Genomic DNA, 27,426 nt, shown 5'->3' with positions numbered 1-27,426 from the left:
TAACAGCAAAGAATTCTCCCACTTTTTATTTATTTTGACATATTGGTATTTTCATAAACTTGCAAGTGGAAGATAAGCTGTTCAATAAAAGCCATTTCATATATACAATATACAGAAATTATTTTAAAAGTCTGTTCATATAATGAAGTCTTTTGGTACTGACAAAAAAATTAAGATACAAATAATTGACTAGAAATTAAACTATCACTAAACTAACACAGGAACTGCACTTCATTTCAGGAAAAAAATCCAGATCTTACTGTGTTAGAAGAATAAAGCACATTTGTAGTATACATTATCATATTCCCTTAAAGCAGGGACTATTCAAAGTTTTTAAATTAAAAAGTGTTCAGGATTATTCTGTCTGTACATTCAGGAACTATCATATCACCGGTTACACACAATTCTCTCACCATGCAAAAAACCTGCTAGCTGTTTCCTAAGGTCTAATCAAGTCAAACAATAAACTAATTATAGCAATTTAATTAGCAAGCTGTAAATCAGAGAGGTGTAGAAATTCCACAGTTGAATTGTATTTTCTGTCTATAGTATGGCTGCTGTTCAACTTTCTCCATACATTAGAAGAACTAATAGGCATTGATAGTCAAATAAACATTTCATTTTAGCAGCAAATGATAGACTATGTGAGAGAAAGAAGAGTTCCTAATTCCATGACCATCTTTATTACCCTTTATAAAGGTAAAGCGCTGTGTGTGTATATGTGGAAAGGAGTAAGAAACAAAGGCAGGAGGTTAAGACAGGTATATAAAGGGAATGTTGAGACTGTATCAGAATTGTATTTATTTAAAAAACTGATCTGAAAGTCTGCCCATCAAGTGTACAAAAAACAGAGCAGATGTTACTGCAAGTTTAACCTGGTAATTTATTTGTGGAAAAAACCCAGTTTTGATGAGGAAAAAGTCAATCCTGTTCTTGTAAACATAAAGAAACTCAAGGGGAATTTTAGAGATAGTAGGCCAGAAAATGCCAACGGTTACTCTTAGGATCTTTTTCAATTAAACAGACAAATCCAAGTTGAAGACACATGTTAAAATACTGTTCAGACTGAATATTTACTAGCTTATATAATCTGCTATTCCAACTGGATTATGATTAAAAAAAACCCCACTTTTTATAAGAGCTATCACATCTAGAAGTGAAGAAAATAAATTAGATCCCCCCAAAAGATATTATTTTAACCTCTAAAGCATAAAAAGCTATATAATATACAAATTAACCAGTGTTCTTACAAAAGTAATGTGGTTTTGGACTGTTGACATTATGCTATATTTGTGGTGAAATACTAGGCACAAGAATATATGTATCAATTAGGCATTTTCAGTCTAATTAGTTCGAAAGTCATTTAATTCTTGGCAATATATAATAACTGGTACGCATTTTGGTACTTAAGTCATGAATTGTTGAGAACAAGAAGCAGTGTATTATAGGAACAGGGTCTGTATCTGACAATTACAGTGCTGAACAAATCTTTTCTATGAACTCTGTGATTTGTTTTGCAGTTGGTCACTTGTAGTAGATCCTGCAAAAATAAAAGGAAAAAAAGTCAATATAATTTATTGTCTATTGCCAACCTTGGAACTACCTGAGCTAAAGTCCCCTTTCACTGCCATGGATAATAAATATAAAAACCTTAAAAACAAATAAGGTATATATGATGTAGGCTGGTTAGTTTGACATAAAAGAATTAGTATATCTCCTAAATATTCTAAAGACCAAAACAAGAGTATCTACTTGGTATTGGGACAAAGGGTTTCAGATTAAACATTTCTGTGAATAAATCACAAGTAGCAGTTAAGACAACTCAAATATCTGACAAACCATAAATGACTCTTAATCTCACAAAACAAACTGGGGGTTGCTGAGGGGAGGTGGGGTTGGGAGAGGGGGAGGGGGTTATGGACATAGGGGAGGGTATGTGCTATCGTGAGTGCTGTGAAGTGTGTAAACCTGGTGATTCACAGACCTGTACCCCTGGGGATAAAAATACATTTTATGTTTATTAAAAAAAAAGAAAAAGAAAGGATGAATACCCAACTTCTGTAGCAACGTGGACGGGACTGGAAGTGATTATGCTGAGTGAAGTAATTCAAGCAGAGAGAGTCAAGTATCATTTGGTTTCACTTATTTGTGCAGCATAACAAATGACATGGAGGACACTGGGAGATGGAGAGAGAAGGAAGTTGAGGGAAATTGGAAGTGGGGGGGGGCGAACCATGGGAGACTATGGACTCTGAAAAACAACCTGAGGGTTTTGAAGGGACGGGGGTGGGAGGTTGGGGGAACCAGGTGATGGGTAATAGGGAGGGCACGTATTGCATGGAGCACTGGGTGTTGTGCAAAAACAATGAATACTGTTACGCTGAAAAAAAAAAAAAGACAACTCAAATATCCAAAGTTATAAAAAGATCTCAAAACAAGACAATATTTCCTTAGTGCCTAAACACGCTACTTTTTATGAAAACAGCAATAAAACAGGTGAGGATCAGCCAAGGCTGGAGAGAGGAGAATGACAATGTTCATGAAGTAATGGGCTACAGAGAACCTGGAGATTTTAAAAGCTGGTAAGATTTTTTTTTTAAGGGCTCAAAAAGAGTAGAGTACAAATAAGGAACTGACTTCCCTAAGCCTGATTACAGAGTTTTTTCTGTTCTTATGGAATTGATGCTAAATAAGATATACTCCTGTGTAAAAAGTACTTCTCCAATGAAGAAAAAATAGGCACTGAGCTAACACAAATTTTAATCATTTATTATATTTAAAAGAAAAAAAATTATTTATGTACTAAATGTGTGAAATCTAATATCTTACCAGCAATTACAGACAAAAGGCCAGAATTACTTTTCAAAAGCCATGACTTGAAGAAAAAGAACTCCATGGCACCTGGGTGGTACAATCAGTTAGGTGTCCAACTCTTGGTTTCGGCTCAGGCCATGATCTTAGGGTCATGAGATCAAGCCCCACATTGGGTCCACCCTCAGAGCAGAGTCTGCTTAAGGCTCTCTCCCCATCTAACCCTCTTACACTGTTGGTGGTAATGCAAGTTGGTGCAACCACTTTGGAAAACAGTGTGGAGATTCCTTAAGAGATTAAAATTAGAGCTACCCTATGACCCTGCAACTGCACTACTGGGTATTTACCCCAAAGATACAGAGGTAGTAAGAAGAAGGGCTACCTGTACCCCAATCTTCAAAGTAGCAATGGCCACAATCGACATACTGTAGAAAGAGCCATGATGCCCTTCAACAGATGAATGGATAAAGAAGATATGGTCCATACATACAATGGAATATTATGCCTCCATCAGAAAGGATGAATACCCAACTTTTGTATCAACATGAATGGGAGTGGAGGAGATTTTACTGAGTGAAATAAGTCAAGCAGAGAGAGTCAATTACCATATGGTTTCACTTACTTGTGAAGCATAAGGCATAACATGGAGAAGAAAAGGAAAAGTGAATTGGCAGAAATTGGAGGGGGAGACAAACTGTGAGGGACTGTGGACTCTGAGAAACAAACTGAGGGTTTTGGAGGGGAGGGGGGTGGAGGGTAGGTGAGCCTGGTGGTGGGTACTAAGGAGGGCATGTATTGCATGGAGCACTGGGTGTGGTACATAAACAATGAATCTTGGAACACTGGAAAAAAAAAAAAAAAGACTCTCCTCCTCTGCCTCTCCCCACCCCCTCAGTAAACAAATAAATCTTAAAAAAAAATCCTTTTAATCTCGAACACAGTGTTACTGATGCAAATTTCCAGCAAATGAAGGACATTCCTCGTGCTCTGCCAGAGTCACCAAGAACTGATATTAAAAATCTGAGCAGAGTGCCAGGGTGGCTCAGTTGTTAAGCGTCTGCCTCTGGCTCAGGTTGTGATCCCAGGGTCCTGGGATCAAGCCCTGCATTGGGCTCCCTGCTCAGTGGGAAGCCTGCTTCTCCTTCTCTCACTCCCCTGTTTATGTTCCCCCTCTCACGGTGTCTCTGTCAACTGAATAAAATCTTAAGGAAAAAAAAAAAAAGTCTGAGGGGTGCCTGGGTAGGGCTCAGTGGGTTAAAACCTCTGCCTTCCGCTCGGGTCATGGTCCCAGGGTCCTGGGATGGAGCCCCACATCGGGCTCTCTGCTCCGCAGGGAGCCTGCTTCCTCCTCTCTCTCTCTCTGCCTACCTCTCTACCTACTTGGGATCTCTATCAAATAAATAAATAAAATCTTAAAAAAAAAAAAAAGTCTGAGGAGAAATTGATGAAAAGTTATAACCAAAGAAACATTCTTTGAATACATTAAAATAAATCACCAAGATATAGGTAAATGGGAAACAGAGACTGATTAGGGTATGTCACCTAAAAATGGATAACAAACTTTAAAAGAGGAAGAGGGAGACATGTAACACTAATTACTTAAAATGAAGTTTGTTCAGTTAAATATAAGCTAAAAAAAAAAAAAGAACCATGGTGATAAAATGGAAGTGAAATGCTATATGAAACAAAAGGCAAAAGCTTAATAGGGAATAAAAATAGTATAGTTAGGGTATTAAATGAGACAGTCATTAGGTTCTATCACAGAATCATTCATACTTCATATATACGCACCAAAACAATAATATATATATAGTGATTTACTTTCTTTCTTTTTTTTTTTTAAATTTTAAAGATTTTTATTTATTTATTTGACAGACAGATCACAAGCAGGCAGAGAGGCAGACAGAGAGAGATGAGGAAGCAGGCTCCCTGCTGAGCAGAGAGCCCGATGCGGGACTCGATCCCAGGACTCTGGGATCATGACCTGAGCCGAAGGCAGAGGCTTTAACCCACTGAGCCACCCAGGCGCCCCGTGATTTACTTTCTTAAGGCTTAACCATCTGAGGCACAACAAATAAAGTTACATCTCCAGTTTTCAAGTACAAAGCATCAGTTTTCAAGTACAAAGAGTAGGTAAATGGGCACAAAATCTGCATTAGCAGTACAGAAGATTCATCTTCATTAAATACCAGAATTTAATTAACAAAAATAAACTCTACTAACTATGATGGATTAACAGTTGGTAGGTTGCAAGGGCTGACTGTCCAAACTTAAAAAACAAAAATCAGACAGGTGTTTTTGTCAATCCAGTAGTCAAGAGTCAACACTGGAAAGATATGACATACTCTACTTGAAAGGATTTTAAGAACAAATCTTCCAAATTAAAAGCATGCCTCTTGGGCGCCTGGGTGGCTCAGTGGATTAGGCCGCTGCCTTCGGCTCAGGTCATGATCTCAGGGTCCTGGGATGGAGACCCGCATCGGGCTCTCTGCTGCGCAGGGAGCCTGCTTCCTCCTCTCTCTGCCTGCCTCTCTGCCTACTTGTGATCTCTCTCTCTGTGTCAAATAAATAAATTAAAAAAAAAAAAAAAAAAAAGCATGCCTCTTTTAGAAAGTTTAAACCTTAATTTAGATTGGTATGACAGACAGAATATAATCTGAAACATCAAAAACAAAATACAGCTTAATGTGAAGACAAACATCACTGCTTAAGCTAGGTAAACAAAACCCCCATATACGTATGGTCTTAATCAGCATAAAAACTTTATTTTGAAATTGGCCACAGGGGCTGAGATTTTAGAAAGTGTGGTATAATAAATTTAAGAGAATTTCAAAAAAATTTTCTGAGCTTCTTCAAACATGTAAAGCACAATAAAGTATGTTATTTAGGCACAAAGAACTATAAGAGTCTCCATGATAATTTCAGAAACATCTAACCTTGATTTAACTCTTCTGTGTTCATGCTTTCTTCAGCTGCAGTCTCTGACATTTCTTCATCTTCCTCATCATCATGCAGGTCTTTTGAAATTAACTGTCTAGCTAATTTAATATTCAGTCCTTCATTGTAGTGAAGCTTCCTTTTCATTTCAAACTGTCGCTTTTTTTCTACAAGATACAAAAAGTAGGCTTAGGAAGTCAAAGCTAACTCAAAGATTAGGAAAATAAAGCCTGCTCTGTTTGGTAAATAAACTATTATTGGGGGCGTCCTGGGGGGCTCAATCAGTTAAGTGGTTAAGCATCTGCTTCAGCTCGGGTCCTGGGATCCAGGGTAGGGCTCTCTGCTCAGTGGGAAGTTTGCTTCTCCCTTTCCCCTCTGCCCCTCCCCTCTCCTCCTGTGCACCCTCTCTCAAATAAATAAAATCTTAAAAAACAAAACAAAACACAACTTTGGGGCATCTGGGTGGCTCAGTGGGTTAAGTGTCTGCCTTTGGCTCGGGTTATGATCTCAGGGTCCTGGGATCAAGCCCGGCATCCGCATCTGCTGGGCAGGGAGTATGCTTCCCCCCTCTCTCTGCCTGCCTCTGTTGTCTACTTGTGATCTCTGTCTGCCAATATGTCATTTAAAAAGTCTGCATGCATGTTTATACAAACGCACAGAAAATAAGACTCAACAATTAGCATGCTTAACTTCGGGGTCCTGGGATCGAGTACCTCCTGGGGCTCCCTGCTCATCCAGGAGCCTGCTTCTCCCCCTACTTGTACTCTCTCTCTCAAATAAATAAAATTTATTAAAATTTATAAAAAAAAAAAGTCTTCAAAAAAGAAATTCTTATTAGCTAATAAATAAATAAATAAATAAATAAATAAATCTCATTATCCATGAAGAAACTGCGGTGATTTAAAACACTGCTAGTTAAAACGTAACCTCAGGGGCTCCTGGGTAGCTCAGTGGGTTGAGGCCTCTGCCTTAGGCTCAGGTCATGATCCCAGAGTCCTGGGATCGAGCCCCGCATGGGGCTCTCTGCTCAGCACGGAGCCTGCTTCCTCCTCTCTCTCTGCCTGCCTCTCTGCCTACTTGAGATCTCTGTCTGTCAAATAAATAAATAAAATCTTAAAAACAAACAAACAAAAAAACAAAAACGTAACCTCATTCCCAGAGTAATTTTAAAGAAATAATTCTAAGATTTTAAAATTTCTTAGACTGGTAAATAAAAGAAGGGGATGACATAAAATTGCCACCTGTTTCTTTTGTCAAACAAGAGCATTAAAATTCATTTATCATAGTTTTATTATATCCATGAAAGTATTTTAATGCTAAAAAGCATAGAGAAATCTCTGCATAAGGCTATTCAAAGTACTTTCTCAATCTCCTTTAATTCCCTCTCAGTTTTTATAACCCTCTATACTCACAGATGATTTACACTTAAATTTGTTTCAAAAGCAGGCATTTATTGTTCTTTTCAGCCTCTATTTGGGTTGGGAAAAGGAAAGTTCTGAGACCACCAACTCAGTATTCCATAAACATGTTTTCAAATGACCAAGATCTTGCCAGGCATCTTTCTTCTTCTCTACTATGAATCACTTTTGTGATTTGTCTTACTGTTTGAGAATACCATATGGTAGAGGGAAGTAAAATTGAAAAAAGAGGCCAATAAAAAGACCCAATCCTCATGATTTAATTTTTAGTGATGCCTTTCAAGTATTCAAATGATGTAAAAACCAATGTTAAAAAACAAACAAAAAAATGGTTTTACAAACTTCCAGTGACCAAATAAATAAGTCATGGTGATGTAAAGTACAACTTAGAGAGGATAGTCAATAATACTGTAATAACACTGTTTATTATATGGTGATAGATGGTAACTATATATATGATAAACACTGAATAATGTACAAAATTGTTTGATCAATACATTGTACATCTGAAAACTAATGTAACATCAATCGTATTTCAATAATGAATTTTTAAAAATGGTTCTGATTGCCTCCAGTACTGCAATACTCACTCAGAAATTAACCATTAATATTTTACAACTTTAGAATTTTTTCTAGAAATTTTTCTAAAAATAACTCCTATATTTTTCTATATGATGTTTTTTCACTTACTATATAGTTACAATTACCGTATGTCCCTATTCGCCCAAGCAAGGTTCAGTTTATGCCCACCATCTGAGGAAGTATAATATGACCCTTTCTTTTTTTTTTTTTTTAAAGATTTTATTTATTTATTTGACAGAGAGAGATCACAAGTAGATAGAGAGGCAGGCACAGAGAGAGAGAGAGGGAAGCAGGCTCCCTGCTGAGCAGAGAGCCCGATGCGGGACTCGATCCCAGGACCCCGAGATCATGACCTGAGCCGAAGGCAGCGGCTTAACCCACTGAGCCACCCAGGCGCCCCTAATATGACCCTTTCTTTCATGCTAAAATGATTCAGAGTTTAGACAATTAGGGATATGAAGGTATAGTAAAAAATTCCGCCACGTATATAGCAGATTTATATAATTTTTAAATGGTTATAAAGTATTGAGTTACTATTTAATCTTCTATTCTTGGGGAAAATTTTCTAATCTCCCTCTATGTATTTTCATGTTTTTATACACATACATTCTGTGCTTTGTTTCTATTATTTTCTCAATATAAACTAGTGTTTTTTCAAACTGTGTATCAGGATTTTTTTTTTTTTTAAAGATTTTATTTATTTATTTGACAGAGAGAGAGATCACAAGTAGGCAGAGAGGCAGGCAGAGTGAGAGGAGGAAGCAGTCTCCCTGCAGAGCAGAGAGCCCGATGCGGGGCTCGATCCCAGGACCGTGAGATCATGACCTGAGCCGAAGGCAGCGGCCTAATCCACTGAGCCACCCAGGCGCCCCTGGATTCTTTAATGGGTACTTTAAAAAAATATTTTATTTATTTATTTGACAGAGGGAGAGATCACAAGCAGGCAGAGAGGGGGAGGCAGGCTCCCCGCTGAGCAGAGAGCCTGATGCAAGGCTCGATCCCAGGACCTTGGGACCATGACCTGAGCCGAAGGCAGAGGCTTTAACCCCCTGAGCCACCCAGGCACCCCCTTTAATGGGTATTTTTTTAAAAATGAAATAAAACAGAATAAACTGGAATGCATTACACATAATAAAGGTGAGTACTGTTTTGTTAAATTATTCTTTTTATAATTTATGCATACATATATAACATGTAGGACTTAGTCAATAATGTTTACAAAACATTGGAATCGACTCTGGGAAACTGAATTCCAAGATCAAAGGGTATCATTTTCTTTTAAAACTTCTGGCTTGGGGCGCCTGGGTGGCTCAGTGTGTTAAGCCGCTGCCTTCACCTCGGGTCATGGTCCCGGGGTCCTGGGATCGAGCCTGGGATCGAGCTGGGATCAGCTCTCTGCTCAGCGGGGGAGCCTGCCTCCCTTTCTCTCTGCCTGCCTCTCTGCCTACTTGTGATCTGTCTGTCAAATAAATAAATAAAATCTTTAAAAAAAAAAAAAAAGCCTCTGCCTTCAGCTCAGGTCATGATCCCAGGGTCCTGGCATCGAACCCCACATCAAGCTCTCTGCTCTGCAGGGAGTCTGCTTCCTCCTCTCTCTCTGCCTACTTGTGATCTCTGTCAAATAAATAAATAAAAATCTTTTAAAAATAAATAAATAAAAGCAATGAACACCCATAGGAGTTAGTAACTCTACTAATAAGGACTTGAACTTTGGAACTTGTAACCAAATTGTTCCCCCTGCTGGCTAATTCATGGAACTACATTCTGAGGGGGGAGGGGGAAATTCCCTTAATGAAAACTGACAATATAGGCTAATAACAAATTCCTGTTCTCAATAGATCATGTTTTTAAGAGAATAATGAGGAAACCAGCTCCAGAAACAACTTATATTTGAAACAGTTTTCAAGGGTCTTTGGAATTTATTTCTGGATAAGTTAGGAAGTCACTGAGGAGACAAGACCTACAATGTAACTTGGGATTAGGCTACATGAACCTTTTTTTTTTTTTGGGTCTCATATAGCAATTAGGCTCAGACCATCACAATTTGTTGAATAAGCTATATTCTGAAGATGACAGGAATAGCAAATTATACCTTAGGAGCTATACCTGACGAAGATTCTGACCATTAACTAGCAAATATTCAGAATCTCAGTTCTAAAGTTTCTGAACTTCTTAACATCCACATTTCAAGGGTTCAAGGTGTGTTTGTGTTTTTCTTACACCATTTTTCCTATACATAGGCTTGGTTTTTCCTTTTAAAAGTAGTTTAAAAAAAACTATATAAACAATTTTAATTCTTGAAAAGACTGTACATTCACACGGTACAAAAAATGTAAAAAGCAACAAGATGAAGTATCTTCCTTTTCCTCTTACCTCCACAGATAACCTCTGTTACTTGAAATAACAAAAACCATGAGTAAGTAGCAATGCCTTAACTGTGTGTGTACTGTATGGACTACAAGAGCCTCTTCCAACCCTGTTGAGAAGGCTCTTTTATCTCCTTGCATATGACATTACTGTTCTTTTTCTATTCAATGGGACCTAAAAAAGATCACTCTACATCTGACCATCTTGGTTCATCTGGTAAGTTTCACTACTGTTTTAAAACAGAAAGTGCACAAGCAATTGGTAAATTAGCTCTTACTGCTATCCATTTTAAGATCATCCACTCAATGACACCAAAAGCATTACTATTTACTGAGCATCTACCCTGTATCAAACAGTAAAAAAGAAGAAAAAAGTACAAAGGAAGAAACTATAATTACTTAAAAGATGGTAATACATTCCCAAATTCTTGAAATCAAGGAACGTGGTATGTGTGTGCAGGGGAGGGAAACTGTTATCCACTAAACCCATGGAAGTAGAATCTGATTTATAAATATGTTGCTCCCTAACCTCCCACCATCCATTTCCCCAAAAGGAAAACCACCTGAAAGCCTTCGAATAATGAATTTATTTAAGCAAAAATTATTAGCACCGTGCTGAAAGCAGTAAAGGAAATCAACTACCTTGTTCTTCAGGTGAGAGGTCACTATCCTCATCTTCACTGCTTGCTTGTTCATGAACCCGATATTTTGGCTCTGAGCCTTCAGCAGCAGCTAATCTACACAACAATCATTTACAAAGAAATCAACACTGTGATATTCTTTTATGGAGTGTCTCATTCATTCAACTCTTGAGCCTTATAAAAACATTCTAAGATCATTACTATGCCAGCTATAACCTGATGAGGAAAGTAAAAAGCAAAAAAGTGGGAATGAGCATAGAAACCAGTAAGCAATAAGAACAGTGGAAGATGAAAGAAATCAATGAACAGCAAAGAAATAGAGTTTTTGTTTATGAACCCAGTTATTTTTGTGTAATCTCTAGGTGTGGGGCTCAAACTCACAACACCAAGAGTCGCATGCTCTTCTGACTGAGCCAGCCAGATGTACCATCTTACTTTAAAACATAGGATATTAATTAAAAACAACACCATCAACAAAAATACAAAAGCATAGGGAATTGACACAAGGAATCTGTGTACCAGGCTCTCGTATTCTTTCTGCTACCTGTACACTTTGATTTTAATCTAGAAGCAAGAATATAAAAGTTGCTATGAGAAATCCAAATAAACTTAGCTCATGCTTTTTTACATTTGTACAAGTACAGCAGAATGTCTTTAACTCTGCACAATTAAAAACAAGTGAAAATGTGTAAGTGAAAATACTTCACAGTCATCAGTACTTACTTCTTAGCTAAGATATCTGGGGTCAGGGCTTCATTGGTTTCTGAATCACTCAGTGCATCTTCATCATCACCTACCATACTAGAACGAAAAGCACATTATAATACCTAAACCATAATTTTTCAAGCAGAAAAATAAGGTAGAGAACCATAATTCTATTGATTAAGTTATAGTATCAACATATTTTTAGCTCTCTTGTTCTATCTGAGGCTTAATTTAATTTATTTTTTAAAAGATTTTATTTGACACAGAGAGCACAAGCAGGGGGAGAAACAGAGGGAAAGGGAGAAGCAGGCTCCCTTCTGAGCAGAAAGCCTGATACAGGGCTTGATCCCAGGACCCTGGGATCCTGACCTGAGCCAAAGGCACATGCTTAACCAACGGAGCCATGCAGGTGCCCAGAGGCTTAATTTCAAATTATTTCTATTCCATGCAAGTATTTGAAAATACAGCACCAATCAAGAAAACCCTCCAAATGATTTTTAAAAACCACTATTGTGACCATGAAAATAAATATTAAGAACCTGAATCATTTGTAAAAAATTTAAAAACTTCAATTATTCCATCCAGTGAGAGGGAACAAATATGTAGGAAAACAAAAACAAAACCAAAACCACAGCCTGGTTTTAGAAGAAGACAGAAACGAATGATCCACACAGACATAAGGCTAAGTAAAATACCATAATTAGATCCTAAAGACCTAATTCAGGGCATTTAAAAGCTATTAGCTTTCCCAATCTATCCTCTAATATAAAATTTTCTCCCCACTTAATTGCAAACATGAGCATATTTAATTCTCATGCCACTGAAAGGTGTATAAAAGCAGAAGTCACCTATATTAAAAAAAATACTGGTTTATATCTTTCCTGGCTAGTTGAAGAGACAAGTTAAAAAAGTGCTATAGTTTTGAAGATGCATTTTTTCCCCAGGGGAGGCTGAAATAAAGTCATTTACCTTATTGGATATAATTAAACAGAGTAGAATAAAATGATCTATCAATTTGTAGAACTCTTATAGACAACTCTATATTATAAAATTTATAGGCAAATTATATTTATGTGTGTATATACATATATATGTATATACAAAAGCATTAATAACTTCTGTATACTAACAGTGTGAAATTGTTAGATAGTATAACACGATCTTTCCATAAAACGCATCCTCTTCTACTAAACAAAACTCTTTAAAAAAAGGGCCATGAAAGAAACCGGTAAAATTGAGCACTAAATTGATAAAAGCTGAGTACACGTACCTGTACGTACATAAAGCTTCAATTACTTAGGAACCAAATAACTTTGGCAACTCCCAGAGGAAGGATATGGGTAAGGTAAAGGGGGAAAAAAAAGTGCCAGATAACTACCATTCAGATTATATTTTAAAGATAAACAATCTAAAAATAATGCCTACAACTTTTGAGTTATGTTCAATTTTAATTCTTGTCAGATAGGTATTTCCAATCAACAGATAAGGAAGGAATGTCCATCTACCACCATTACTGAAAAGGAAAAAAGCCCTGACTGTGGCTTCTGGCACAATAAAAGGTTTACGGTATGTTTTAAAATATATCCTTGGGGCGCCTGGGTGGCTCAGCCGTTAAGAGTCTGCCTTCAGCTCAGGTCATGGTCATGGCGTCCTGGCATCGAGCCCCACACTGGGCTGCTTGCTCTGCGGGAAGCCTGCTTCTCCCTCTCTCACTACCACTGCTTGTGTTCCCTCTCTCGCTGTGCCTGTCTGACAAATAAATTAAAAAAAAAATTTTTTTTTAAATATAAAATACATCCTTGTAATTAGGAGAAAAGTAAGGGTATAAGCTTTTCATAAATATTATGTCCATTTCTTCCCTCAAGCCTTGTAAGTGTTGAGTTTCGGCATCTGTACCTATTTCATTATTTCTACCTTTGTCAAAATCTTCGTACTTATCCTTGTTTTTACTGTTTTTTGCTATCAACAAGGTATAAGTTATCTCAACTTACCTTCCAAAGTTTTCATCCACTGATTCAAAATACAGACTTCCTTAACTCTATTTTAACAGTAACTCCTGGATTTGTGTTAGCTTCCTTCATAGACAAAATATTTCATTCCTGGAAATCTTTTTCAATACAAATTAAGGCACAGTCTGAATTAGGTATTTCTATTACTTAGAATCTCTATCTTCTCATAATGCTTCCATTATTTTTGTCTTCATACTACTTATTGCCACACACTATAATTTTATAATTCATTAAAAAAATTTTGGAAGGCAAAAACTGCCAATAATCACAATGTAATTATCTGAACTATAATATTACATAAGTTTAAAAATAAGGACATGGAACAATAATAATGACCACGTGTCTCTCAATGGGTTTAAATAAGCTGAAGTTATCCCTTTCTGCAGAGATTGAATAAGCTCCCAGTTTTTGTTGTTTTTTTTAATTCATTTATTTGACAGAGATCACAAGTAGGCAGAGAGGCAGGCAGAGAGAGAGGAAGGGAAGCAGGCTCCCTGCTGAGCAGAGAGCCTGTTGCGGGGCTCGATCCCAGGACCCTGAGATCATGACCGGAGCCGAAGGCAGAGGCTTTAACCCACTGAGCCACCCAGGTGCCCCTAAGCTCCCAGTTTTTACTTAGAAAGCAAATAAGCCCAACCCTCATCTTCCTTTTTATAAACAGATTATTTTAAGGAAGGCAAAAGTCATTAATCTGTGTGTATCATTAGTGGCTAGGGACCACTGAGTTACAGCAAATAAATAGTTACTACAATTATAATGTACAAAATGGATTCTTGGGGCTCCTGGGTGGCTTAGTGGGTTAAGCCTCTGCCTTCGGCTCAGGTCATGATCCCAGGGTCCTGGGATCCAGCCCTGCATCGGGCTCTCTGCTCAGCAGGGAGACTGCTTCCCTTCCTCTCTCTCTGCTTGCCTCTCTGCCTACTTGTGATCTCTGTCAAATAAATAAATAAAATCTTTAAAAAAAAAAATGGATTCTCAATTTTTTCTTAAGGGGGGGGCGGGGAGGGGCAGAGTGAGGAATAGAGACTCTTAAGCAGGTTCCATGCCCAGTGTGGAGCCTGATCTCATGACCCTGAGATCACGACCTGAGCCTAAATCAAGAGTTAGACGCTTAACCAACAGAGCTACCCAGGTACCCCTAGATCCCAAGTTTTAAAAGTTACTTGTTACTGGGACGCCTGGATGCCTCAGTGGTTAAGGATTTGCCTCTGGCTCAGATCACAATCCCAGGGTTCAGAGATTGAGCTCTGCATCAGGCTCCTGACTCAGCAAGGAGCCTGCTTCTCCCCTGCTTGTGTGTGCATGCCCTCTCTCTCTCTCTCTTTCTCACAAATAAAATCTTTAAAAAAAATAAAATAAAGTGATGTATTACTTATACTATTATACACAAATATGAGTTAGGTTATTGACTCGTGCTCTAGTAATAACTATAAAATTAAGCAGAAACTTAAATCAGCTGTTATCCAGAAGCTCGTATGGAATGCAAAATGGAAGTAAAAAAGGAATGAATCAACAAAACGTTACCTATGGTAAGGAGTGCTAGGTTCATCTATTTTCATCAAACCATAGTCTTTGTCTGCTGGATGATATGTCGCCAGGATGTTCATTTCATCCCACTTCTGGGATTTTTTACTAAAATTAAAATGAAAAAAAAAATTTCTTCAGTGAAGTAAAAGATAAAAAAGTTACACATCTAAAATTGACAAACATCCAAATCCCACGTTTCAACTTCTATCTGACTGCCAGCTTCTATTTTTACATATACTTTCTTGGAATAGAAACTAATGTAGGGTAAAAACCATAAGTAATTACAATAAATATTTTATAGCATACTTAGTGCCCACATATTAAAAACACACTATTCAGAATCTTCATCAGATATTCAAGACACTATATTATGACATGCTTAGTCTTCATCTGGCCTATAGAAGTAATAATAGCAAAAAACTGAAATGTACACATTGCATAATCTCAGTAGTTGAGGATTTTTCACCTATTATATGTCATTAACAGTTTAATAAAAAACAATGAAATTTTCCAGACCCCTGGCTTGGGGCACTGACTATCAAAATGAGAGGATTCTGAGGCTGCTGGGTCCCCTTTCTCAGGGCACGAGTATCCTTTCCTCTGGCAACAGGACCCCATTTTGGTATCCCAGGCTATGTGGGCCCTCACTTCACTACGTTGTACTCCTCAGTCCCTCAGAGGGTGAAGACTTCCCCTTCTCTGTCACCACTCTGGGCTCTCCCATGCACTCAAACGGAGATGCCAGCCCTTCCCAGGAATGGGGGCCAGAGGAAAAGGGAGAGCTAGGGAAAGAGAACCTGGGGTTTGTCCCAGGGTTCTGGGATTTTTTCATTAAGAAAGAATTTGGGGGGCGCCTGGGTGGCTCAGTGGGTTAAAACCTCTGCCTGCCTTTGGCTCAGGTCATGATCCCAGGGTCCTGGGATAGAGCCCCACATCAGGCTCTCTGCTCCGCAGGGAGCCTGCTTCCTCCTCTCTCTCTCTGCCTGCCTCTCTGCCTGGTTGTGATTTCTGTCAAATAAATGGGATATTAAAAACAAACAAACAAAAAAAAGAAAGTATTTGGGAATACAATTAGCAATAATCACGCTTCGGATAAACCTCATTGGCTACGATACTGCCACTGCGCAAAGCTAGTATTTGGGAATACAAAGGGTGTGTGTGGGGGCAGGGAATTTGGGGGGAATTAGTTGGCGGGAAGGAGAAGTTCAAGGATACTCCTGTTTTTAATCCCATTACTCATCACTTTCTTAAATAAAGCAGGCTGGGACATACAAAAAAATAAATTAAAATTTAAATTTAAAAAACAATGAATACCTCCCTGGCCTAATTTTTTCAGAGACATCCAAAACAATCAAAAGAATCAGAACATAAAAACTACAGAGAATACCTCACTAAACTTAAATACCATTAATATTTAGGTTGCAAAAAAATAATAGTTAAGCTCTTTTTTTTAATCTAGAAAAATAAGAGTTTGCTAAGAAATGGTAATTCAGGATACCTGAGATAAATCTACTTGAGAGATAAAAATAAGTGTTTTATGAACATCTGTATTAATATCTGGTCAACAAAATATTTAAGGTGCTAAATAATTAGATGACTTAATTACAAACTCTTTGGATCTACTCATTATAAAGGACATCAAAGACCTCTCTGCCACCTAACAATATTTTGTTACATATACAATTTGTGCCTTGGTTATATACTTGAAAATAAAACTACTATAAAATTAAATGTAGATTCGGGCGCCTGGGTGGCTCAGTGGTTTAAGCCGCTGCCTTCAGCTCAGGTCATGATCTCAGGGTCCTGGGATTGAGTCCCGCATCGGGCTCTCTGCTCGGCAGGGAGCCTGCTTCCCTCTCACTCTCTCTGCCTGCCTCTCTGCCTATTTGTGATCTCTCTCTGTCATAAATAAATAAAATCTTTAAAAAAAAAAATTAAATGTAGATTCTACACAGATTCAAATATTTTCCGTACTTGCACATGTTGGTGAGGTTTTAGCGTAGATATTTTTAATTTTCCTAAATCTACCAACACCCAGATTCTGAAATGTTCTTGAAAAATGATACACTCAAACTTTAATATCATATTCCCTTTACCATGCCCTGAGTTACCTTAAAATTATACATGCCTGCTCACGGCAGGTGGGCCTGACTTTTATGTTCTCTTGCTTTCTTCGCCAAAGCACCCAGTGTCCCTATTTCAGATGAAGCACGTTTTTCTTCTTCATATTTTAGTGTAGTAAAATGTGTATAACATAAAATTCACCATCTTTTTTTTTTAATTTTTTTTCCATTTTATTTATTTTTTCAGTGTAACAGTATTCATTGTTTTTGCACAACACCCAGTCCTCCATGCAAAACGTGCCCTCCCCATTACCTACCACCTGTTCCCCCAACCTCCCACCCCTGACCCTTCAAAACCCTCAGGTTGTTTTTCAGAGTCCATAGTCTCTTATGGTTCGCCTCCCCTTCCAAATTTTTTTTTTTTTTTTAATAAACATATAATGTATTTTTATCCCCAGGGGTACAGGTCTGTGAATCGCCAGGTTTACACACTTCACAGCACTCACGATAGCACATTAAAATTCACCATCTTAAACATTAAGTGTACAGTAGTTGTGCAGTATTAAGTATAATCACATTGTTGTGAAGCCACCACCAACAACCATCTTCAGGACTTTTTCATCTTCCCCAACTAAAACTCTACCCAGTGAACACTAACTCCCCATCCTCTCCTCTCCCAGCCCTGGGCAACCACCATTCCATTTTGTCTCTATGAATTTAACTACTCTGGGTACCTCATATAAATAGACTCATACAGTATTTGTTCTTTTGTGACTGGCTTATTTCACTTAATGTCTTCAAAGCTCATCTGTGTGGTGGCATGTAACAAAATTTTCTCCCTTTTTTGGCACGTGCACCTGAATGTTTATAGCAGCAATATCCACAATAGCCAAACTCTGGAAAGAACCTAGATGTCCATCAACAGATGAATGGATAAAGAAGATGCGGTATATATATACCATGGGATACTATGCAGCCATCAAAAGAAATGAAATCTTGCCTTTTGCAACGACGTGGATGGAACTAGAGGGTATTATGCTGAGTGAAATAAGTCAATCAGAGAAAGACAATTATTTTATGATCTCCCTGATTTGAAGAATTTGAGAGGCAACATGGGGAGTTTGGGGGGTAGGGAAGGAAAAATGAAACAAGATGGGATCAGGAGGGAGACAAAGTATAAGAGACTCTTAATCTCACAAAACAAACTGAGGGTTGCTGGGGGGAGGTGGGTAGGGAGAGGGGGGTTAGGTTATGGACACTGGGGAGGGTATGTGCTATGGTGAGTGCTGTGAAGTGTACAAACCTGGCGATTCACAGACCTGTACCCCTGGGGATAAAAATACATTATATGTTAATAAAAAAATAAAAAATTAAAAATTTTTTTTCTTTTTAAAACGATTAATGTTCCACTACAGACTAAGTACTTCCACTACAACTTCAAGTTGCTTATCCTTTGTTTTATCAAGAGGCAAAGGTTGGTCCAGACATACTACACTTTTCTTTTTTTTTTTTTTTTAAAGATTTTATTTATTTATCTGACAGACAGAGATCACAAGTAGACAGAGAGGCAGGCAGAGAGAGAGAGGGAAGCAGACTCGCTGCTGAGCAGAGAGCCCGATGTGGGACTCGATCCCAGGACTCTGAGATCATGACCTGAGCCGAAGGCAGCGGCTTAACCCACTGAGCCACCCAGGCGCCCCTACACTTTTCTTTTTTAAATTCAGCATGGAATGTATCTGAACTTTCAACTAACCAAACTTAAATCTCACTAGTATTAAAAACACTTGAGTGAACTGAACTGGAAAAATAGAACATGCTTTATAATATTGATTTCTTCATATGTCTAGTTGCTATCTGAATAGTACATAATTGGTCTTATGGCAGAGAAACAAACAAACGAACAGACGAACCCCACTAGCACCAGATGTTTAAGGTTCAAGTTCCAGTTACCTTTCACTAGTCCTGTAACTACAGGCAAGTCCAACAAACACCCTCTTTTGGGCTACATTTACTCTACATGGAAATTGTAACAAAATGGCAGTTTTATTAACACTTTCTTTTAATATAAGTTGTTGAGAGAATCAACTGAAATAATGTCTGTGAAATCAAATTATAAAAGTACCACACAAACATAAAGAGTTTTTATGACTTTAAAATCTACAGTTTGGGGGCACCTGGGTGGCTCAGTCAATTAAGCAGCTGCCTTTGGCTCAGGTCATGATCCCAGGGTTCTGCGATCAAATCCCACCTCGGGCTCCCTGCTCAGCCGACTGCCTGCTTTTCCCTCTCCCTCTGCCTGCTGCTCTGCCTACTTGTGATCTCTCTCCATCTAATAAATAAATAAAATCTTAAAAAAAAAACAACTAAACTACCATTTGGTGTTAAAAATCCAGGCGCCATATCTCATTTAGAACTGTAGAAAATGAATTGAGGAGATTATTCTGAAGAAATGTTTAAAATTGGTTTTGAACTGGATCCCTTCCACCTTGCCTTGCAAGACTCAACATTTACATGATTTTGAAAAACTTTCTATGTGCCACAGAATGAATTTTTCTAAAAAGCCATCAGTTTTGTATTTGACTAAGTCCACAGTTTCAGATATTTTGTTAAATAGTTCCTATCTATAAATTACTCTGAACTTAGAAAGCATATGCCTAGGTTTACTCATGTTATATTAAGAAAATAATCATAATGAAGAGAGATATTTCTAAAGATTTTAGATAGCAAACATGATCAAGCAGCTCTGATTAGAAGAATCATGAAAGAAACGTACACAAGCTTTAAACGAATTAGATCAAGTTTGTGAAGAAAGCAATCCAATTAATAAGCAAAGGGAGTCTCGGGGTACCATAACTAAATGTTCCCTCCTGAGAGAACAAATGCCTCTGAAGTGACAACTGAGGTTAAGTGGCAGGCAGAAACAAAATCACAGGTGAAATTTCATAAAACCTGTATTAACAGGTAGTCCTATTAAGATTTCCTATTAAAGATACTGTAAAAGAAAGCTAGCACATCTCTATATAAAGTTCGAAAGCTGGCAAAACTAAACTGTGTTGGAATGTATACTTACATGATTACCACAGAAGTCTGAAAAGTGGTTACGCTGGGAGCCAGGGGAGGACAGAGTGTGATTGGAAAGGACAGGGGGACATTCCTGAGGTGATGAAAACATTCTTTTTCTTGACCAGAATGGTGGTTAAGGGGTGTTTTATAATATATATAATAATTTTATAATATAAATATAACCATTTATAATTTTGTGATTTCTTAAACTTTAAAATTACATTCAACATACCTTTCCATATTTGTATTACTTTACAACAAAATACTTTAAAATATTTTGAGTGAACTAAACTGGTTAATGACCTTGTTAGGTACTTCCTAACTTCAAAGTAAAACAAGTTCTCTCTTTTTTTTTATTTAAGATTTTATTTATTTGTTTGACAGAGAGAGAGAGAGATCACAAGTAGGCAGAAAGGCAGGCAGAGAGGCAAGCAGAGAGGGGAAGAGGCTCCCCGCCAAGCAGAGAGCCTGATGTGGGACTCGATCCCAGGACCCTGAGATCATGACCTGAGCCGAAGGCAGAGGCTTAACCGACTGAGCCACCCATGCATCCCCAAGTTATTTCTTAAATGATGTTAACAATATCACATTAAAAATGATAACTTATCATCTTTACTGCTTAGAGGAATGACAGACCATTAGAGGAGTTTAAAAGGCTTCTCTAATGGGTGGAAACCCAAATACCCTATATATCTATTTGGTGAGATAATGGGGGAGGGGAGAGAACTGTGGGATAAAGCAGAAATAATGTTTACTTAAAATTAAGGTTAAAATTTAATAATGATAATCCCAGCACCCTAACCCACTAACAGTTTTGATTTCTGCAAATTCCATTACCATATAAAATAATATATATTACATAAAAGTATATAAACGATCAGTATATACAAGAATACATATACTATGTACATACATATATAAAACAGTAGATACAATACATAAAAATACATATACTGATATGGACGCATTAGTATATATATTTTATTTATAAAGCAGTAGATACTATATACAAAAAAATACATCTACTGATAATGGAAGTTATTAGTATATATATTTTATTATAATAAGCCACTTGTATTTTCTAGCCTTTAGGTTTTTAAAAAATATTTACTAAATATTTATTTATCTGGCAGAGAGAGATCACAAGAAGGCAGAGAGGCAGGTGGGGGTGGGGGTGGGGGTGGGAAGCAGGCTCCCTGCTGAGCAGAGAGCCCAATGGGCTCGATCCCAGGACCCTGATCACGACATGAGCTGAAGGCAGAGCTAGCCCACTGAGCCACCCAGGTGTTCCTAGTCTCAATACTCAATAATAACTATTTGCCCAATGTTAGATATTTATATTGAATCCAAGTTTTTCCCATTTATTTTTATTTATTTTTTTTTCAGTTTTTCCCATTTAGAATAGAGCAGAAATGAACACACTTGTGCATACTGTGTTCAATGATATTTTTAGGATAACTTGCTAGGATAGGTTTATCTGGGTTAAAATGCATCAAGGGCTTTATAGTTCACTCCATGTTGCCATATAGTTTCAAAAGAGAGATCAAGGGGCACTGGGTGGCTCAGTGGGTTAAAGCCTCTGCCTTCGGCTCAAGTCATGGTCTCAGGATGCTGGGATAAAGCCCGCATCAGGCTCTCGGCTCAGTAGGGAGCCTGCTCCCCACCCCCCTCTGCATGCCTCTCTGCCTACTTGTGATCTCTGTCTGTCAAATAAATAAAATCTTTTTTAAAAAAAAGAGAGAGAGAGAGAGAGAGAGATCAATATGTAACGTCCCCAGTAATTACCAAAACTTTGCCAAGACTGGTTATTTATGTATGTGTTATCTCCACCTGAGCAGTAGGAATCATTACTTAAAAGCTATTTTACGTTTCTTTGCTCATTACCTTATAAATGCTACATTTTACTTTCCTTTTATGAATTATGTTTATATCCTTTGGCTTTCTATTGGATACCTTCTCTTATAAATCTTAGTTCTTTACATTTAAATATGAGCAAGTTTTTGTACATCTATATATATACAGACTTACAGTGATGTAGAAAAACATAAAGAACTCAAATTTAAATGTAAAGATTTAAACCATGTTATGTATATATAAACGAAAGATACACACAAGGTATAAACCACATATATATAAAACCACATTATATGTAACCCAAATTCTTCCTGGTTTGTCTTTTAGTTTACTTTCCACTATCAAAAGAACTAAAGTTTTATATATTCAGAGCTTTACTCCACTTCCTCAACACAATATTAAGAACAAAAGAAATTCTTAGAATTATTTGGCTCCAAAGAAGAGAACAGTATCTCACAAAAACATCAATTTAAATAAGGGCATAAAACAATAGGTTACAAAGCATACCAGGAATTCTTAGGTGGAAAGTAGTGAAGTAGAAGGAACTGTCAGCAAAGACACTAAATATGGAAATTAGCATCTCCAAAATTTTGGTAGAATTAACATTAGTTATGGAGTAATAAAATCCAAAAAGCAAAAGTGAGCTTAATTCCAAGCTGTTTGTATTACCTTCTGATAGTTCATTATCTCTATCTAAAAAAAAATATGGGCATCACCACTCACATTGCAATCTGCTGGGAGGATAAAAGCACCCGTTGGTTTCATTTTACCCCTCCCCTCCTGGAAGATTGGTTTTCGTTCAGCCTAAATCTGGTCCAGAAAATGTCACCCCTTCTCACTTACACTTTGATAGCTCATTTGATACTGCCTCAAAGACCTACCTGTACATCTTGTTGCTTGTGATTTGCTCAATTGGTAAGTTTTAGCCACGTTTGGTGTAAGAAGTGGGATTTTGCCTCAACATATTAAACTTTAATTGCACACTTCAAGAAATGGTTCTTTCTTTAAATAAAGATTCAACTTACATAGGTTGACAACATACAAGACTATGAAGCTAGACACAATTACTGAACAAAGAGCTGACAATAAAAGCAATCAGTAATCAAAAAATCACTTTCATAAAACTTGACTCAGTGAGGCTTTACAGTCCATATCCCTTTACAAGCAGAAAAAGATGAAGTTGAAGCATGTTTATATAAAATTATATTAAAGGAAATTAATTCAAGCGCAATGTTTTTAAGCAGAATTTTCCTACACTACCTAACAGTACTAATGAATGGAACACAGCTACTTCAAAGCATATTGTATAGAATGATCTACTGAGAGGTGGAAAAATTAGATTCCTATAGTTCATTTCTATTTGAATAAGACTAACATTTGAGGATGAGATACTGAGCTAAACTAACTTTACATTTATTAACCGATTTATTTTATTTATTTAATTTTTGTAAAAGTGGGGGTGGGGGGTAGAGGGAGAGGGACAAACAGCTCCATCTCAGGACCCCAGGGTCCTGAGCCCAAGGCAGACACTTAACAAACTGAGCCATCCAGGCACCCCTTATTAACTCATTTAATCACATGGATATAATGAATAAGTCACAGGAAGTCACAGAGCTAGTAAGTGGTAGACAGGACCCAAACTCAGGCAATCTAGCCCCGGATTAATCACTAACCTGTAACACTTCTCGTAACATAAGTTTTAGTAACATTTATTTTTACCAGTTCAAAATCCATTCTCATTTTAATCTCTCTGAAAACAGTGTATCTTAAAATGGATAGCATCTTATAATTCACAGCATTTTCTTCATTTTTGGTGGTACATAAAATCACGGTACTTCTTAGAATCAATGGTTTGTTTTTGATGAAATGCACACTAGCTACTCACTAGAGCTGTTCAGACCTTTACAAGTTGTACACTATATTCAAGGTATCCAGACAGAATGAGAATGTCAAAATCATAGGAGACAACAGTGATGTTCTAAATAGTTGAATAGTGTAATACCATATACTGATATTTATTTTTGTAAATATTTTTTTGTAAATATTTTGTAAATATTTTTCAATTTTTTTTTTAATATTTTATTTATTTGACAGAGAGAAATCACAGCTAGGCAGAGAGGCAGGCGGAGAGAGAGAAGGAAGCAGGCTCCCCATGGAGCAGAGAGCCCAATGCGGGGCTTGATCCAGGACCCTGGGATCATGACCCGAGCCAAAGGCAGAGGCTTTAACCCACTGAGTCACCCAGGCACCCCCATTTTTCAAATATTTTTGTAAATTTGCCTGATAGCGTGGATCTACAGATTCTATCCAGATGTAACCGAACTAACCCTCAAAAAATTGGTATGTGACAAGTGGTAACTGAAGAAACAATTATCAATGCAAAGCATAAAGTGAGTAAGGAAATAACAGTACTGAGACAAAAAGAAAAGTCTGACAAGACTGTGTAAAAAAAATTCTAAGAAATATTTGAAATTTGGCATTATATGAATCTCACTTTGTGTATACTGAGCCTTGAAATATTATCTAATGACAGTAATATATGAGATAAGTCACAAAGATATCCAAAGCATATTTGAATTTTTTCCTACTAAAAAGATAACACAATAAAAACATTTAGAGACACTTTAAGTAAGACAACTCAACTTCTGGTCTTAAAAGAAAAAAAATCCCTTGGTAACATCTCTTCATGTTAAATAAAATATTATGTTAAGATATCCTCACAACTAATGAGGAGGGGGTGAAGTGGTGTACAGAAAAAGGAAACTACCACTGCATTTAACTTGATAAAGGCACCAATAAAAGATAAGTTATTTGCAATTCTATATGTACAAATTTGCCCACTTGAAGCAGCTAACCCAAAATAGAGGTTGGAAAATTTCCTGTTAGAGAATGTAAGTCAAGCATCCAAAAGAGTGGGAATGTAGGAGTTGTGAGACAAATTAAGGTCCTTTCCAATCCCAAAAGGCCATGATTTTAAGCTGTCATCCTACTTTAATGTTTTCTTCAAGGTAACATAAATTTCTATAAATTTACCACTAGTAAGTAGTAGTTCCTTTTATAGTCCTAAACTGGTCTTTAAACAGGTGTGCTCTAGTTGTAATATTCTAAGTTTTTACAAAAGTCCCCATTTTAGTATTTTGACTTCACCGATTTCAATGATAACTTCTCTTAAGCCTTATTTCTGGAATATAGTCTTTATAATTTTAGTATCTTGTAACACCCAAGACCCCTAGCACTTCTAATCCAGTGGTATATTTTACAATATGTATATGGTACTATTTTCTTTTCATTGAGCACTGCACCTTGGATAGCTTCCTCTGTGCATAAACATCTTTCTCGTTCTTTTAAAAGGGGTGGTATGTTGTTTCATTACACAAATGCACCATAATTGGTATTTCACCAGTCTTTATTAATAAACCTTGGCTTGTTTCCAATTATTTACTATTACACACAATGCTATGGGACATCTTTTTACATGTGTACCTCTGAGTATATACAACTAAAATATCACTGGATCATTTTAGTTTTAGTTGCTACTCTCTGAACTGTTCTGAGCTTAGGTCTTTCAAGAGCCACAAAGACTACAAAGCACTTCAAATTCTTGTTGCAGATGCAAAAATAATTAGTACTAGATTTCCATTAAATATAGACCAAGACTCGGAAAATTTTGGTTTCTCTTAGTGTAGAAATAATGACAGATCAGGATCTAAGAGTGAGGGTGGCATGATGTCTCTGATAATGTTCACCTAAAAAGGAACGACTGTGGAAACTCGATTAGAAAAATGTGGAAAAGGTCTCGTATTGGCTTGAGACTGGATCTTAAAGGGTTCCTAAGCCAAGAAAAGATTTTTATTACTGAGGAATTTTAGATACCTCAGATACGAGGTTAAGAAATAATGAACAGGTGAATCTCTGAAACTTCTATATGACTCTTTCATGTTCCCAATTTCCCAAAGCTCAAAGATCAGATGTTTGCTTAAAAAATATTACATATGCGCGTGCAATTTTTAAAGAAGGGGACAAAACGATTAACGTCATAGCTCTTGCCTTCTTTAGAATCACTAGAATCGGCAGCCTGGCTGGAGGAGGGAGACCCGAGCGGCGCGGGAGCCGCATCCACGCAGCCACCCAAGCTGCAGGCCAGCGCTCGGGGTCGAAACTGGGACCGGTAACGGCAGCGCGGGGGAAGGCGAGCTGCCCGGCAGGAAGGTAGAGCTTCCTAGGCCCACCCGCGGTCGTCGCTCCCAGCTCTCACCTCAGCTCTTCGTCGACACTCCTGCCGGGCTGCTCGGCCGAGGCCACCACAGAGGCAGTCGTAGAACTCTTGTTCTTCAGGATCCCCTTGATGGGCCGATGCGAGGCCGTCGAGGCCGCCATTGCCCGCCGCTCCGGCGGTCGGCTCAGCGTCGCTGCTTGGCGCTGGGTCCAGGAAGGAAAGGGCTGGGCGCGAGCACAGACTCGCCAGGCAGCCGCTGAGCCCGCCTGGGGCTAAAGCGGCCGCACCAGCTGTCGCGGAGACGGCTACCGGAGTCGTTGTCACAACACAACGACCTCGACGCCACGGCTGACGCCGCGTGGCTGACGGCCCCTCGCGCGCCCTTCGCCACCGAGTCTTAACCGCGGCCTGCGGAGAAAAGCCGGCCTAGCTCCCCACCGCGGGAGCGACGCCGACGCCGAAGCCAAGCGGACCCGCCCTCTCGCGATATCTAGGGAGGGGCGGGGGCGGGGCGAGAACAAAGCCAACCTCCTCGCCCCGCCCCCTCCCGGCTCTTCAGTCAGCAGGCCCCTACCCAGGCTCAGACGCAGAGTCCGGGAGCCCTTTCAGGGAAGGTCCAGGGAGGTTCCTGGTTTGCCTCTGTATAAAGTTACAGATCTCTCCAGGCACACACCCACCCTTCCACCACCTCATAAGGTCTATATTGTTATTTTTGTGTTTTATAGATCGGAAAACTGAGGCTTACGGTGACATCATTCCACAAAGATGTTAGCTGATTTTCAGAGAAATGATATATGTGTCACCTCTTTCCTTCGATTTAACCACATAAAAAGTTTTAGCTTTTATAAATTCATGGAATATCAGCATTAGAATGGCCCTTAGAGACCTATTATGAAATCACAGAATACTGACTTTTATGAAATCATAGAAACAGTCTAACTAAAATAGTCTAACTTACTTTACCACAGGAGTAGCTGAAGTACAGAGAAGGGAGACCAGACCACCACTATCACACTACCATAGTGTGTGGTCATAGAACTTGGGACTTCTGACCTCTGGTGTCTCTGAGTCTTGTCTTTCCCCATTTTACCACATTCTTCCTATGTGTTTGTAATCCTATGAAAGGAATTGCTGGCATAAATTTCTAGAATTGTGATTTATAATCGGTTTCCCTAAAAAAATCCAGGAAATTCACTTTAGTTGTCCAACACTGGATGAAATAGGCCAGAAACCT

General features: G+C 38.1%; 1 protein-coding gene and 1 pseudogene across 2 annotated transcripts; both read right to left on the bottom strand.

Moving 5' to 3' along the window:
- PPP1R2 (protein phosphatase 1 regulatory inhibitor subunit 2) lies at nt 1-26,659 on the bottom strand. 2 transcript variants are annotated; one of them, XM_046003464.1, is made up of 6 exons: nt 26,232-26,659; nt 14,994-15,101; nt 11,479-11,556; nt 10,754-10,851; nt 5,748-5,915; nt 1-1,540 (listed from the first exon to the last, which is right to left on the bottom strand). In XM_046003464.1, the coding sequence occupies exons 1-6, from the start codon at nt 26,351-26,353 to the stop codon at nt 1,494-1,496; spliced, it is 621 nt and encodes a 206-aa protein (XP_045859420.1). In that variant the 5' UTR covers nt 26,354-26,659; the 3' UTR covers nt 1-1,493. The 2 variants fall into 2 exon arrangements, with proteins under 2 accessions (XP_045859420.1, XP_045859421.1); XM_046003465.1 differs by having other exon boundaries at nt 10,757-10,851.
- On the bottom strand, nt 16,023-16,128 carry LOC123941031 (annotated as a pseudogene).
- Nucleotides 26,660-27,426: the final 767 nt, after the last annotated feature.

The sequence above is a fragment of the Meles meles genome, chromosome 4, assembly GCF_922984935.1.
Source record: "Meles meles chromosome 4, mMelMel3.1 paternal haplotype, whole genome shotgun sequence".
NCBI lineage: Eukaryota > Metazoa > Chordata > Mammalia > Carnivora > Mustelidae > Meles > Meles meles.
The sequence above is the reverse complement of the archived record's forward strand: the minus strand, read 5'-3'. Positions and strand labels throughout refer to the sequence as shown.